This window comes from Chiloscyllium plagiosum, chromosome 11 (genome assembly GCF_004010195.1).
Source record: "Chiloscyllium plagiosum isolate BGI_BamShark_2017 chromosome 11, ASM401019v2, whole genome shotgun sequence".
Classification (NCBI taxonomy): domain Eukaryota; kingdom Metazoa; phylum Chordata; class Chondrichthyes; order Orectolobiformes; family Hemiscylliidae; genus Chiloscyllium; species Chiloscyllium plagiosum.
Window position 1 is genome coordinate 28231969 of NC_057720.1, and position 13808 is coordinate 28245776.

Consider the following 13808-nt stretch of genomic DNA (forward strand, 5'->3'; position numbering starts at 1 on the left):
TTTGCTATGTTATACTTTTTCTATTTTAACTTTATATGTTTCTTAACTTCCCTCGTCAGCCACGGCCACTCATGCCTCCTCTTAGGATCTTTCTTCCTTTTTGGAATGAACTGATTCTGCATCTTCTGCATTATACACAGAAATATCTGCCATTGTTCCTCCACTGTCATCCCTGCTAAGGTATTGTACCATTAAACTTTGGCCAGCTCCTCCCTCATAGCTCCATAGTTCTCTTTATTCAACAGAAATATTGTCACTTCCGATTGTACCCTCTCCCTCTCAGATTGCAGTTTGAAGCTTATTGTATTATGGTCACTCCTTCCCAATGGCTCCTTCACTTCGAGGTCCCTGATCAATTCTGGTTCGTTCGGAGCGTCACTCCTTCATCAGGTGGTTCTGAACAGTTTTTTATGGTCAACCCTTGCCTACTGTTTGTGAGGTCTAGGAAGGGGTAAAGAAATCTTACAATACTTAGCTATACCTAATGCCATTTATTCACAGGCGATTTGAAAGATTTTATAACTCTTTCAAGTTCTACTCATTAACTTGAAAGAGATACCAAACTCTTCAGAGATATTCTGGCTCACATAGGTTCCTGATTTCTTGCCATTTGTGGTGTTGTGTGCCATACTATATTGCATTTTGAAATAGTTGTCAAATAAGTTAGTACTGTTTGACAACCAAACAGAATTAAGCAAAATAGAAATAAAGCAAATTAACATCAGCCATTTTAGTGGAATGGAATTTTTCCAGTATTGCTAATGGACAATGAATAGTCTGTACTGTTGAAAGTATTTACAAAAAGTTATGCATTTGTGACCATTGGGGGAAAAAGAGATCAGTATCATCAGAGCAAAAATCTTACTTCAGTAATAGGTAATATTGAACATATAATCCTGTTGAAGATCGGAAAGGTGCTTGGAGCTACTGTGAAGTTAGATAAATCCACTCATCTGTTGTCTCTGAGAATTAAGAGTCATTGTTTAAAGATAGATAGTTGACTTGTAAGGGAATTTGGAGATTACAAAAATATCCATCCATTTCACATTGAGTGTTTCAGTTCATGAGGAACAAAGTTGAGAATGTGACTTGACCATATGCAAGATAGCTTAATTTTATCATTTTGATTTCTTAATTCTGAAATGATTAAAGAAGCAACAAAGCGTATTCAGTTGCTTGGGATACCTGTATTTCAATTCTTTTCTGGCTTCTAAAAATACATATCACTAACTTTAAGGTTGGACTAGAACAGAAATATGGTTGTTATCGAAGGCTGGAAGCCAATTCCAGAATCCGAGAAACATCAATGCTGATGTGTTAAAGAAGACATGTCTTGTCTAATAGTTAGTATCCTCCCAATGGTAAACTTATGCCACAATTCCCACTCTTCCATGAACCTTGAGACGTGTCCGGCTAAGTACTGCAGTAAAATCATCGCTTCAGCCCAGCGTAGTCTGTTCTGTCGGATTTTCTTTGTGGCAATGTGTGTCTCATCATATGTATGCTGCATACATGTACATGAAGTGCCACATTTAAATTTGTTGTGGTAGCTGAAATGTACCGGGAGGGGAGTGAACAACTATAGAATGAAGACATCGTAATGCTGTCTTAATGGAGTATGATGCATGTCTGTGGTCACCCAACAACTGAACATTTTTTTATATGTGTGTCCAATGGATATGGTATCATTGGCAAGGTGAGAATTTATTACCCTTGTGAAAATGGGTTGTCTTCTTCAACCACTACAGTCCATGTGGTGTGGTACGCCCAATGTACTGTTGGGAGTTCCAGGATATTGATAGTAAAAGAACAGTGATATATTTCAAATTCAGGATGGAAAGTGAGTTGGAAGTGAATTTACAAGTGATGGTATTCGTATTTGCCTTCCACTGTTGTCCATGAATATGGTAGAGGTTGTAACTTTGGAATGTGTTGCCAGTGAGATGCTGAAGTGCATCTGTAGACACGGGTACAATGACAGGAATGAAGATATGACGTGGATGTGCCGGTGTTGGCCTGGGGTGGTATTTCAGGTGGTGTGTAGAATTCTGTGTTTTCGCCTGGAGGATGTCAACCTTCTTGAGTTTTGATGAAGCTTCACTCTTCAAGCAAGTGGAGCATATTTCGTAACTTTGCCAACAGGCACCTTGTAGATGGTTGACAGGCTTTGAGGAGTTGGAAGGTGAGTTATTCCCTACAGAGCTTCTAAACTCCAATCTGCTGGAGTTTAGATCAATTTATGTGACTGTCCCAGTTAAATTTCAGGTCATTGGCAAAGTAACCTCTGAAACATATACTTTGATAGCTTCAGCGATAGTTGATGCATTCAATGTCAAGGTTGTTGGTTGGGTTCCCTCTTGTTAGAAATAGACTGCTTCTGTATCTCACAAGTTATAGATGGGATTGAACATATTTCTAGTACATGGCACAGATGATATGCAAAAAAAAAACAAAGCATTATATTGTGCAGTCAGTGGTATGCAGCACTTTTGGTTTAAAAATCAAAGATTGGCCAGGACCCTAGAAATTACTCATGTACTTCACAGTAGTGCCATGAGATCTCTTATCTCCATTTTAGAAGCAGATAGTACACCAGCTTAACATCCCACCTGAAAGATGGTGCCTCTGACAATGCAGCACTGGTTTAGTATTGATTATTAGCCTTCAGTGATGAGACTGCTATCCATGAGCTATGAGTGAAAGTAGTTCAGTTGCTACAAAGCCCGCGTACTATTGTTTTCCATTGTTTCAGTTGCCAGGAGAGTTGATGACATCCTATATGTTTTTCCAATTAACAGCTGAATGTGAGTGGTAGATTTGGTCCCTTGACTACAATAATGTCAGTGAGTCAGAAGTAACTCTCTGAGTTCGTACAAGCCTTACGAAAACTGTTTTGAAGCTGTTACCCTGAAAAATAGGTGCATAAAGTTCAAACTCTGATACTTGGATCTTTGTCTATCTTTTTGTCGAGAATATTTGAATTGTTTTGATGTTAGTGCTGTCAGAAGTATTTACTCTATGTGGCATAAGCCTGTTTACTGAAGTGGAACCTTTGCCTTTTAAGCTGTATTAACAAATGCTTATACAGCTGCTTTATTCAGCTCAGTCACGCTATCTCACAGTGATTTCAGGCACAATTTATTACCAAATGTTCAACTTTTGAGATTCAGAATTTGGAACTTAAGTTTTTATTTTGTAAACTACCCTTCAGTTTTATCTTGAACCTTTGAGCAAACTATATTTATAAGATCAGCTTTAATTCATTTAAAATTAATCATGTCATAAAATGAATGAAGCCTTAGTCAATGTGGATGTCAAAAAAAGTGTTGGATTAATGCCAATTAAATATACCAATATTTAACATTTTGCACTATTTTCCTACGTTCCAGGGCATGTTTACAATCACCTTCAACTAGTATTATGTTCAAGCTCTGAAAATCTAATATTTTAAAATATATTTCAACTAGATATCACATGTCTTATTTCTTACATTGCTTACGTTAGACGTTTTGCATTGCAAGGATGAAAAAAGTGACGGAGTGACAAACTGAGGGAGGAATTTGTATTTTCACTGAGAAGTTTTCAAAAGATTATAAGAAAACAACTAAAAAAAAGTGGATTGTCATTTTTTGTGTTGACTCCTTGATACTAAGTATCTTTTTCCAACCCATATCAAATGAACTAATTTGTTTGTCTCAAATACCCATATTTACCGAGTATGCTCATGTAAAAGTCAAGTTTTTAAACTATTTTTAAATGTTCAATTTATAGGATCGACTAATGCACAGGTACTAGTTTTCAGGGTCTGAAATTCATGCTGCAGTTCAAAAAACCATATTAGCAGATGTCGATTTGATCTCACAACTAATCCTGGGTAAAGAAGAAAAACACAATGAATTCCGGTAAAGGTAATTACCGAAATAAAGCAAGAGAAACAAGAATGAATTACTGATGGTAAATTTTATTTATATGTAACAGTATGAAAATTTAACATGTCAATGATTAATTGAAATCCTTCAAAATCACACTGTTCAACATCGTCATGGCCTGATAGAATGGCACACTTAAAATGAAGCACTCATTAAATTCTGAACGTGTAAGCATCTTGAGCTTTCCCACCAAATTCTTCCATTTCCCTCCAATTTACTCTCCTATGTTATGAACCTCAGCAACATTAATAAATTTGCCAAGGAATTAAAGATATATGTAGCTAATATATCTCAGTTTTATTCAGATATAATGGTACAATTAAAATGATCAACTTTTTAATGATATTAACTTTTGGATGTATAGTGAACAAAGTCTGATAAGTACCGATAGACTTAGTATCGCCTGAATGAATAAATGAATCAAAATGTGCTATAGTAAACCAATTTGGCTGAATAGAGTTATGAATGAATGAATAGAGATGCAATATAGCAAACAAAGAATGATGAGTAGAGTTACAGTATGAATGAATTAATGCAATTTCATTTAAGTTGGTTAATGGGAACATGCAGTTTCCTTTGTAAGAGGTTTATGATGCAATGTAGTAGGGTTGACTTTTGCACGAGATATATGGAAAATATAAGATTTTTGGCCAAAAATAAGGGGCCGACATTATATGAGAGTGACTTTTACGCAAGTATATACAGTACATTAAAATAATGTAGAACTGCAGAGTAATTGAAACCATGCCATTATTGCAGTAATTTGCTTTGAAGTCACTTTAGGCCTGAGGGACAGCTGACTTCAGTTGTGATATTTTCAAACAGGTGATGGAAAAGTACTCATGGGAGTATTTTTGTGGTGAAATTAAACGACACAGCCGTTGCCTGTAAAATTGAGTTTGCCAAACATTGATGCTGAGAAACAAAGGTCACATAATTCTCTGATTCCAATTTGGCTGCGAAGGAACTAAACCACAAAAAAAATGTCGCTTTGTTTTCAAGTAAGTTGTGACAAATGGTAAACAAAACTAAACTAATGACTTTTAATCCTGTACAGATAAGAATAATTGAAAGCACCCGATAATGTGCTGTCAGGAATATACAGTCTTATATAAGTGCACCAGTGCAGGTACTGTAAACACGATGTCATTTTTGTCATATGCAAAGCTGAGATTGTTGAGATGGTGCAAGCAATTTGAAGTTGTTAGATAGACCCTGCGTCATTATTGTCAAGTTTGTTGAAACCATCAACATAATTAAGACTAGTAAGGTTGTAGCATTGGGATTTCAGCACGAATGTGCAAGTTTATTGTACAAGAGGCTGCCACGGTCTTGAGTAATTGTCAAACTATCTAAATGTATATTCCGTCATACCACAGCAGTTAAATGATGCAACAATTGATAAGATTTTTGAACAAAAAGTGCAGAGGTTATACTTGGATAATAATGAATCAGCAGTTTGCAGTGAGAAATGCCTTGTTAAAATAAATATTTTAAAAAAACTATATATGAAGTGGTTGGGACAGCAATTATAAGAGGATACTAGTGTGTAATTTTAAAATCTCTTTTGTCATTAGATCCAATCTAGCAAATGCTGATAGTTTTTGCATTTAACAAAACTGTTACAGTGGGGTTCTAATTGTTTCAATGAAGGACATGAGATATGCTGGACAGGTACTGTGTAGGTCAGTGAAGTGACCCAAATAAGACTATATCCATCGAACTCTTCTTTAGAATGAAAATGAAGAAAAAAGACAACAACCATTTATAATACCAAATTATTTCCTGAGAATCAATGGACCTGATTTAACTCTTGACAGAGTTAATTTTTATTGATTTGAGGTCGAGCTCAATGTTTTAAGCAATGGTTACATTTTGTGCCAAATCTTCCCACTTTCCTTCTGCAGATACCAACTTCTCACTGGAATGTGGTCCGACAGTTGCCCACAGCCTTGACCAAAGTATCAAAATGTTACAGCACTGAAAGAGGCCATTTAGCCTAATACACTTAGCTTTTTTGAAAGAGCTATTCATGTAGACCAACTGTACAGCTCCTTTCGCACTGCCTTGGAATTTTACCCACTTTGAATATTTATCAGTATTCCCTTTGAATTTTTTTTTCTTTATTCATAGAGTCATAGAGATGTACAGCAGGAAAACAGACCCTTCGGTCCTACCGGTCCATGCCAACCAGATATCCCAATCCAGTCTAGTCCAACCTGCTAGCACCTGGCCCATATCCCTCCAAAACCCTTTCTATACATGCACCTGTCCAAATGCCTTTTAAATATTGCAATTGTACTAGCCTCCACCACTTCCTCTGGTAGCTCATCCCATACACGTACCACCGTCTGTGTGAAAACGTTGCCCATTACGTCTCTTTTATATCTTTCCCCTCTCACCCTAAAACTATACCCTCTAGTTCTGGACTCTTCCACCCCAAGGAAAAGACTTTGTCTATTTATCCTATTCATGCCCCTCATGATTTTGTAAACCTCAAAAGATCACCCCTCAGCCTCCAGGGAAAACAGCGCCAGCCTGTTCAGTCTCTCCCTTTAGCTCAAATCCTCCAACCCTGCCAACATCCTTGTAAATTTTTCTCTGAACCCTTTCAAGTTTCACAACATCTTTCCAATAGGAAGAAGACCAGAATTGCACGCAATATTCCAACAGTAGCCTAACCAATGTCCTGTACAGCTACAATATGACCTCCCAACTCCTGTACTCAGTACTCTGACCAATAGAGGAAAGCATACCAAACGCCTTCCTCACTACCCCATCTATCTGCGGCTCCATTTTCAAGGAGATATGAGCCTGCACTCCAAGGTCTCTTTGTTCAGCAACACTCCCCAGGACTTTAACCATTAAGCGTTTCAGTCCTGCTAAGATTTGCTTTCCCAAAATGCAGCACCTCACATTTATCTGAATTAAACTCCATCTGCCACTTCTCAGCGCATTGGCCCATCTGATCAAGATTCCGTTGTAATCTGAGGTAACATTCTTTCCTGTCCACTACTCCTCCAATTTTGGTGTCATCGCCAAACTTACTAACTGTACCTCTTGTGCTCCCAACCAAATCATTTATATAAATGACAAAAAGAAGTGGACCCAGCACCGATCCTTGTGGCAGTCCACTGGTCACAGGCCTCCAGTCTGAAAAGCAACCCTCCGTCACCACCCTCTGTATTCTACCTTTGAGCCAGTTCTGTATCCAAATGGCTAATTCTCCCTGTATTCTGTGAGATCTAACCTTGCTAACCAATCTCCCATGGGGAACCTTGTCGAACGCCTTACTGAAGTCCATATAGATCACATCTACCGCTCTGCTCTCATCAGTCGTCTTTGTTACTTCATCAAAAAATTCAGTTAAGTTTGTGAGACATGATTTCCCATGCACAAAGCCATATTGACAATCCCGAATCAGTCCTTGCCTTTTGAAATGCATGTACATCCTGTCTGTCAGGATTCTCTCCAACAATTTGCCCACACTGACATCAGGCTCACTGGTCTATCATTCCCTGGCTTGTCTTTACAACCTTTCTTGAACAGTGTCACCACGTTAGCCAACCTCCAGTCTTCCAGCACCTCACCTGTGACTATTGATGATACAAATATCTTATTTATGGAATATAAGGTTGTTGACAACTTTACCATTTATTGCCCATCCCCAGTTGTCCATAGGAATGTGGTGGCGAGTTCTGTTTTTGAATCATTGCAGTGCATGTGAGTATACTCAGTTTGCTGTGAGAAAGAAGTTCAAAAGAGCAGTGATTTCATTTCAAGTGTGTAAATATATTGTGTGAATTTGGTGAGACCTTTCAAGTGGTGACGTTGCATGTGGCAAATGTCCTCCTGAATGGTAGAAATTGCAATCACATAATCCCCTTCATTTACTCCAAGTTTAAAACACAGACACAAGATATAAACTCAAGTTCAACCAATGGAAAGGTTTTGTCCTGATTCCCATTAATTGCAACTTTGCTCCTTGGTGTCAACACCAAGGAGATTGCCCTGTGGAGTTTGTAGCTCATCCAATTCAAAGAAACCCTAGAGCTAAGATTGCACAGCACAACCTTGTTCAACACTCACTGTTTATTTCTAAACTGTCAGACTAGTTATCCAACACCCAAGATAACCAGAAATATTCTCCCAACTAAATTTTTAAAAATTTGCCCTTTTTTGGGGCCCTGACACAAATTCCATTCTCCTGTTACCATTTCCATTCCACTCTAAACTGGGCTATTTGTACCATTAGTACTTTTTGATGCAGAGATGACAATGACATATTTGTGCATCACTCGGACCATCAGATTCCATCTTTTTAACATTGTCTGACTGCCACACCTCTATTTATCTGATGTTGATATCCTCCATCCTGTCTTTGTTACCTTTAGGTTTGATGATTCCAAAACACTCCTGATAGCCTTACCCAGTTCAATGTCTGTAAACTTGAGATAATCTAAAATATTGCTGCCCTTATACTAACTTTCACAGTTCCTGTTTACCCATTTTTCGGATGGTTGTTGGCTGAAACTGACACTCAGTTAAGCTTTGATTTAAAAATTCTTATCCTTATTTTTAAATGCCACCATAGCCTTGCCACTTGCTATTTCAGTCATCCCCTACTTTCCCACAATGTCCTTCAGATGTCAACTAACTCAATACCTGGTAGGAATTTAATTTATAACGTTTTAGTCTTCCTGATTTAATGTCCGCACTAACTAGAGCTTTCATCATTAGACCATTAGAGTGTGTTTTTCTTTGCAGAAATAAAAGTTTGTTTTGCGACTGTGATATGAGCACTTTTAATTTTGTTAGCTTCAGTTAAACGCCCCTGATTGTTCTTGGTAATCTGCTGTATTGAGAATCTGTTTGTCCCACATGATTAGGTATCCTTAATTGTCACTTTGTAAGCCACTTTATTTAATCTTATCCTTAACCTCCTTAATAATAGACTAATGGATATTGTTGAGTTTTTGTTTTTTTGATAGAATGCATTTTTGTGAACGTTTTGAATTGTTTCTTTAAACATTTTGTTATGGACCGACCAGACACTCAAAATATATTAAGAAGATAGTAAAGACATTAATTTTTTCTTATTTTCAAGACAAGTGCTGGGCATTGCATTCGGGATGCAAATCAATTGGTCACACTACCAGATTTAAAGCAAAACACACTTTATTCATGCACTGTAGTTAAAATACAACAAAAGAAAGAAGAAATTGGAATAGGAGGAGAAGGCATACAAAGTGGCCAACAACAGCAGGAATCTAGAAGATTGGGAAAACTTTAAAGATCAACAGAAAGCCACAAAAAGAGTGTTAATGAAAAGTAAGATAGAGTATGAGAAAAAAACTAGCACGGAATATAAAGACAGATAACAAGAGTTTCTATGAATATATAAAACAGAGAAGAGTGGCTAAAGTAAATGTTGGTCCTTTAGAGGATGAGAAAGGGCAGTTAATTGTCTCTTTTGGAAAACTTAACAGAATGAGAAATTATTTAACTATTGAACAGTAACTGTTCCAATACAGTAACATTCCATAAACATCCCTTGGCAAAGGCAAATGCAGCAAAATAGATTGTCTGTCAGGCAATTCTCCAGTCCACAGGGAGAAAACATCCAGAGAAAACAGAGAGGAAGTAGCAAGGAGAGATGTACTGCAGCTTCCAAACCCAATTTCAAAACTCCATCAACTGCTGCTGAAAAACTAAAATTAAAAATCCTGGCACTCGGGGAGCTTGTTGAGAATATTGATTTTAACCTTTGTAATGTGGAATTCAGTTGTATTATGGTCACACCATGTTGCAGAAATTTTTTTCCATGGTTTTATTAAGCAACAATGGCTAATTACAAAATGTTAGTTGTAAAGAGTTTTATCTCCTGGTCCCATAACATATTAGTCCACGAAATAAACTCAATTACAAATTCATCTTCCAGACGATCTTTTCCAGTTTTCCAAATGAATACTGTGGCAACTAGAGCAGTGCAAAGGCTGGAGATTCTGTGGCAAAACTTCCAGATCAGATATTCCCCTTGTTTCTCAAGAAGCCATAATCAGAAGTCTGGGATAAGATGAGTTAAAAGGAGTGGAATGATAATCCAGTCGTGATTGCTGTTCCTTTGAATATTCAGCCCATTAAATCTTTTTTGTATAAATTAATGAATAGTGTGTAATTTTATGTAAATCTGGAATGGATTATAATTTGGGCTGCAAAATTAAACAGTGTCTTCCCTCTTGGGAAACTCTGTGTGGAATTGCTTTATATTAACTCTAGCTTTCGGGTAGTTTTAAACGCGCATTTTGGTTTGTGCAATAATAAAATCAAAGTCCTATAGAAAGTCAGTGGGTCTGACAGTATTTGTCAAAAAAGAAAGAATTAATGTTTTGAGTCCTATTATTCTTATATGGAACTTAATGCGGCTGGAAACTAGAGTAGGAGAGTAATCAAACTAGATAATAGTATTGATGGTGTAAAGTAGTTAAACAGAATGTTGAATCCTGAAGGGTCTAAGACACCTAGGAGGAAAATGAGGTGCTGTTCCTCCATCTTGGGCTTTGCTGGAACAGTGCAGCAAGCATAGGGTGGAAAATGACAAGAAACTGAAAAGTTGGGCTTGATCTTAAGGACAGAGTAGAGGTGTTATGCAAAGTGACTATTCAGTCTGCATATGGTCCTATTGATGCAGAGGACCCCACACTGCAAGCAGTGAATACAGTCAACGATGTTGAAAGAAATAAATGTAAATCACTACTCCACCTTAAAGGTGTGTTTGGAGCCCTGAATAGTGAGGAGGAAGAAGGCAAAACAGCCAGTCTTATACTTCCTGTGATTGCATTGGGGGTGGAGTGAAAGGGGAAGTGCTATGAGTGACCTAGCAGTGGACTAAAATGTCAGATTGGAAATAGTCCCTGCACAATTCTGAGAAGAGAGGGGAGGGATGGATATGCTTGATGATGGCATCCTGTCAAGGGAGGGAGAAATGTGGGAGAATGATCCTTTGCATTTGAGAGTGAAAAGTGAGGTCAAGGGGACCCCTGTTACTCTGGGACACAGGAGAAAAGGTGAGAGCAGAAATGTGGGAAGTAGGTCTGACCTGGCTGAGGCACCTCTCAACTATTGGGTGGGTGGGGGGATTCCATTGTTGAGGAAAAAGAAGAAATTTCAAGGCGTCTCTGTGAATGTTGGTATTATTGGAACATATGCTACAGAAATGGAGAAACTGGAGGAATGAAATGGATTCCTTATAGATCGAGGTATTGTAGCCAAACTAACTGTGGGAGCCAATGGGTTTGGAGTGAATATTACTTTTTTCTCTTTCTCGTTATGGAAGAGGAAGGAAAAGTGAGAGAGAAACTAGGTGAAGCTGAGAGAAAGATGAAAAATTGGATTAATTAAATAGATTAATTTTTCCAGTTCCAGCAGATAGAAGTAAACAGCACTAATGATGATGTCAGTGTGCCAAGAGGAAGCCTGTGTAGGACTGAAACAAGAGTTCCACGTACAGACCGGCATCTCTGGGATGCCATAACTGCTCGTTTGTCTTGGAGAAGGTGAGACAAGTTAAAGGAAAAGTTGTTCAAAGCAAGGAGGAGCTTGGCCAGTTGAAGAAGGATGGTGATGGATGGACTTTTTTTGAGGAGGTGACAGGCAGAACAGGTAACGAGGGAAGAAGTCGATGTAATATATTCATTGAATAGTTCTTGATTAGTAAGGAGATCAAGGATTATGGGGATCTTCCTTATGGGCGACACGGAGGCTCAGTGGTTAGCACTGCTGTCTCACAGCACCAAGGACCCGGGTTCGATTCCAGCCTTGGGCGACTATCTTTGTAGAAATTGCACATTCTCCCTATGTCTGTGTGGGTTTCCTCACAGTCCAAAGATGGACAAGTTAGGTAAATTGGCCGTGCTAAATTGCCCATAGTGTTCAGGGATGTGTAGACTAGGTGCATTAGTCAGGGGTAAATGTGGAGCAATAGAGTAGAGGAATAGGTCTGGGTGGGATATTCTTCGGAGGATCAATGTGGACTTGTTGAACCAAATGGCCTGTTTCCACACTGCAGGGATTCTGTGATAATTATCTTCCTGATTCCGATGGTTACACCAGATTCTACAGACATGAAAGAATTGGTCTGTTTGTTGGTGATGTTCGGGTCTGGAATGCTAATGTGGCATCATTAGTGTAGAGCAATTCTCTAATGAGAATTAGGCATGCCTTTGTCTTGGATCTCAGGTAAGTTAGGTTGAACAGATTTCGATCAGTTCCGATATGCACATAGGCCTTTATTAAATGACCTGGAGGCAAATGACAGCAGCGAAAAGAAGGCCAGATCATTAGTGCCAGTGCACAATAGTTGGACTTCTCTGCTGAAAGCTTTGTTCCAATTTTGTTGCATCACAAGTCACATTACTCATCACCAAATACAGTGGCAACCGTTGTGGTGGGCAATCCTGTTAAGTATTGCTTGTTGTGGTTCAGACGATCTACTCTGGCATGGATTTGCTGCATTTTTTGCAGAAGAAGACAATGAGTTGAGAGAGTGCATGATTCACTGGCCTCTTTTCTCAGTCAGCCAAGATTTCTAATTTTGTTGTCTGTTCCAATGCACTGACAGTCTCCAGCAATCATGACATTTGTGACTGTCTCCTAGTTACCAGTGCAAATGTCTGCCGTCTTCATATCCCCACTATCCTGGTGTTGAAGGAATACCCATCCAAGATGTTCTGACCTCATGGCTAGTATCCAATGCAGAACATCTTTGATTTGATTTATTACATCACATGTACCAAGATACAGTCAAAGGTTTTGTTTTGTATGCTATCATACTTTACATAAGTACATCAGGGTCATAGAACAGAATGCAGAATTTAGTTTTACAGCGACAGAGAAAAAGCAGAGAAAGATCAACTCTAACATATGAGAGGTCCATTCATAAGTCTGATAACAGTGGGGATGAAGCTGCTCTTTATTCTGTTGGTACTTGTTTTAAAACATTTGTATCTTCTATCGATGAATGTGACTGAGCCATCACAAACATCGTTATTGTTAAACTGTAATCTATCCAGTTACTACGCATGTATTATATACATGTTAACCATGTGTAACAAATTTAAAATTTATTTAGAGAGAAACAATTCTATCTAACATAAAACACTTATACAGTACCTTACATCTTCAAGATGTCCAAAGTTCGTTCTTTTCAAGCTGTTAATTACTTTTGAAATATTGCACTGTTGTTTCGTTGGCAAATCCAGCAGACAGTATTGGAGTCTGGGTTTGATTTAGCTATTTGTATTAATTGTGCAATCTGTTGATGATAATTTTCATCCGTTTGTGCTGGAGCCAGCTTTCAGCATTGAGACTGGAGAGCCTAAGAAGTGCAACAACGTTAGAAATCTTAATAGCATATGACCAGTGTTGCAATAATGCAAAGAACACTTCAAAAATTATTTAATCATTGTTGCAGTCTTTTCTTTTGTTTTATATTTCAGATTCTCAAAACCAGCACCAATGTTTCTCGATAACACCTACAGGCGTTGGTCGAAACTCAAAGATTTTGTTCCTCCATTTGGAATCAAAGGGCAAGGTACTTTTACAGAAAATGGTTTGAAATCTCAAATTTAAATTATGTAACATAAGAAACTTGTGTAAAGGAGTTTGATCTAATTAATTATTCTGCTGTTTCATCCTCCATCAACATTCTTTTCAAAGTGACATTCTTGTGCAGATTTTCTTGTTAGACAATGAGCTAAGGTTATTTTAATTAGATTTCTCTCTCTCTCCATACTTTGTCCTTGTTGCCTGAGGCTTGCTAATCATGGCTCATATGGGGCAAAGTGACAGGCCAGAGAGCTATTTTGCCATTCACTCTCA

At 38.0% G+C, this 13808-nt stretch overlaps 1 protein-coding gene across 7 annotated transcripts in view; it reads left to right on the forward strand.

The window, feature by feature from the left end:
- LOC122554242 (CMP-N-acetylneuraminate-beta-1,4-galactoside alpha-2,3-sialyltransferase-like) overlaps positions 1 to 13808 on the forward strand; it is a 627037-nt gene that overhangs the window by 397502 nt on the left and 215727 nt on the right. For all 7 annotated transcript variants that reach the window (XM_043698962.1, XM_043698961.1, XM_043698960.1 and 4 more), the window contains one exon: positions 13427 to 13521. In XM_043698962.1, the coding sequence (XP_043554897.1) occupies positions 13427 to 13521 (95 nt within the window). The remainder of the gene's footprint in view (positions 1 to 13426; positions 13522 to 13808) is intronic.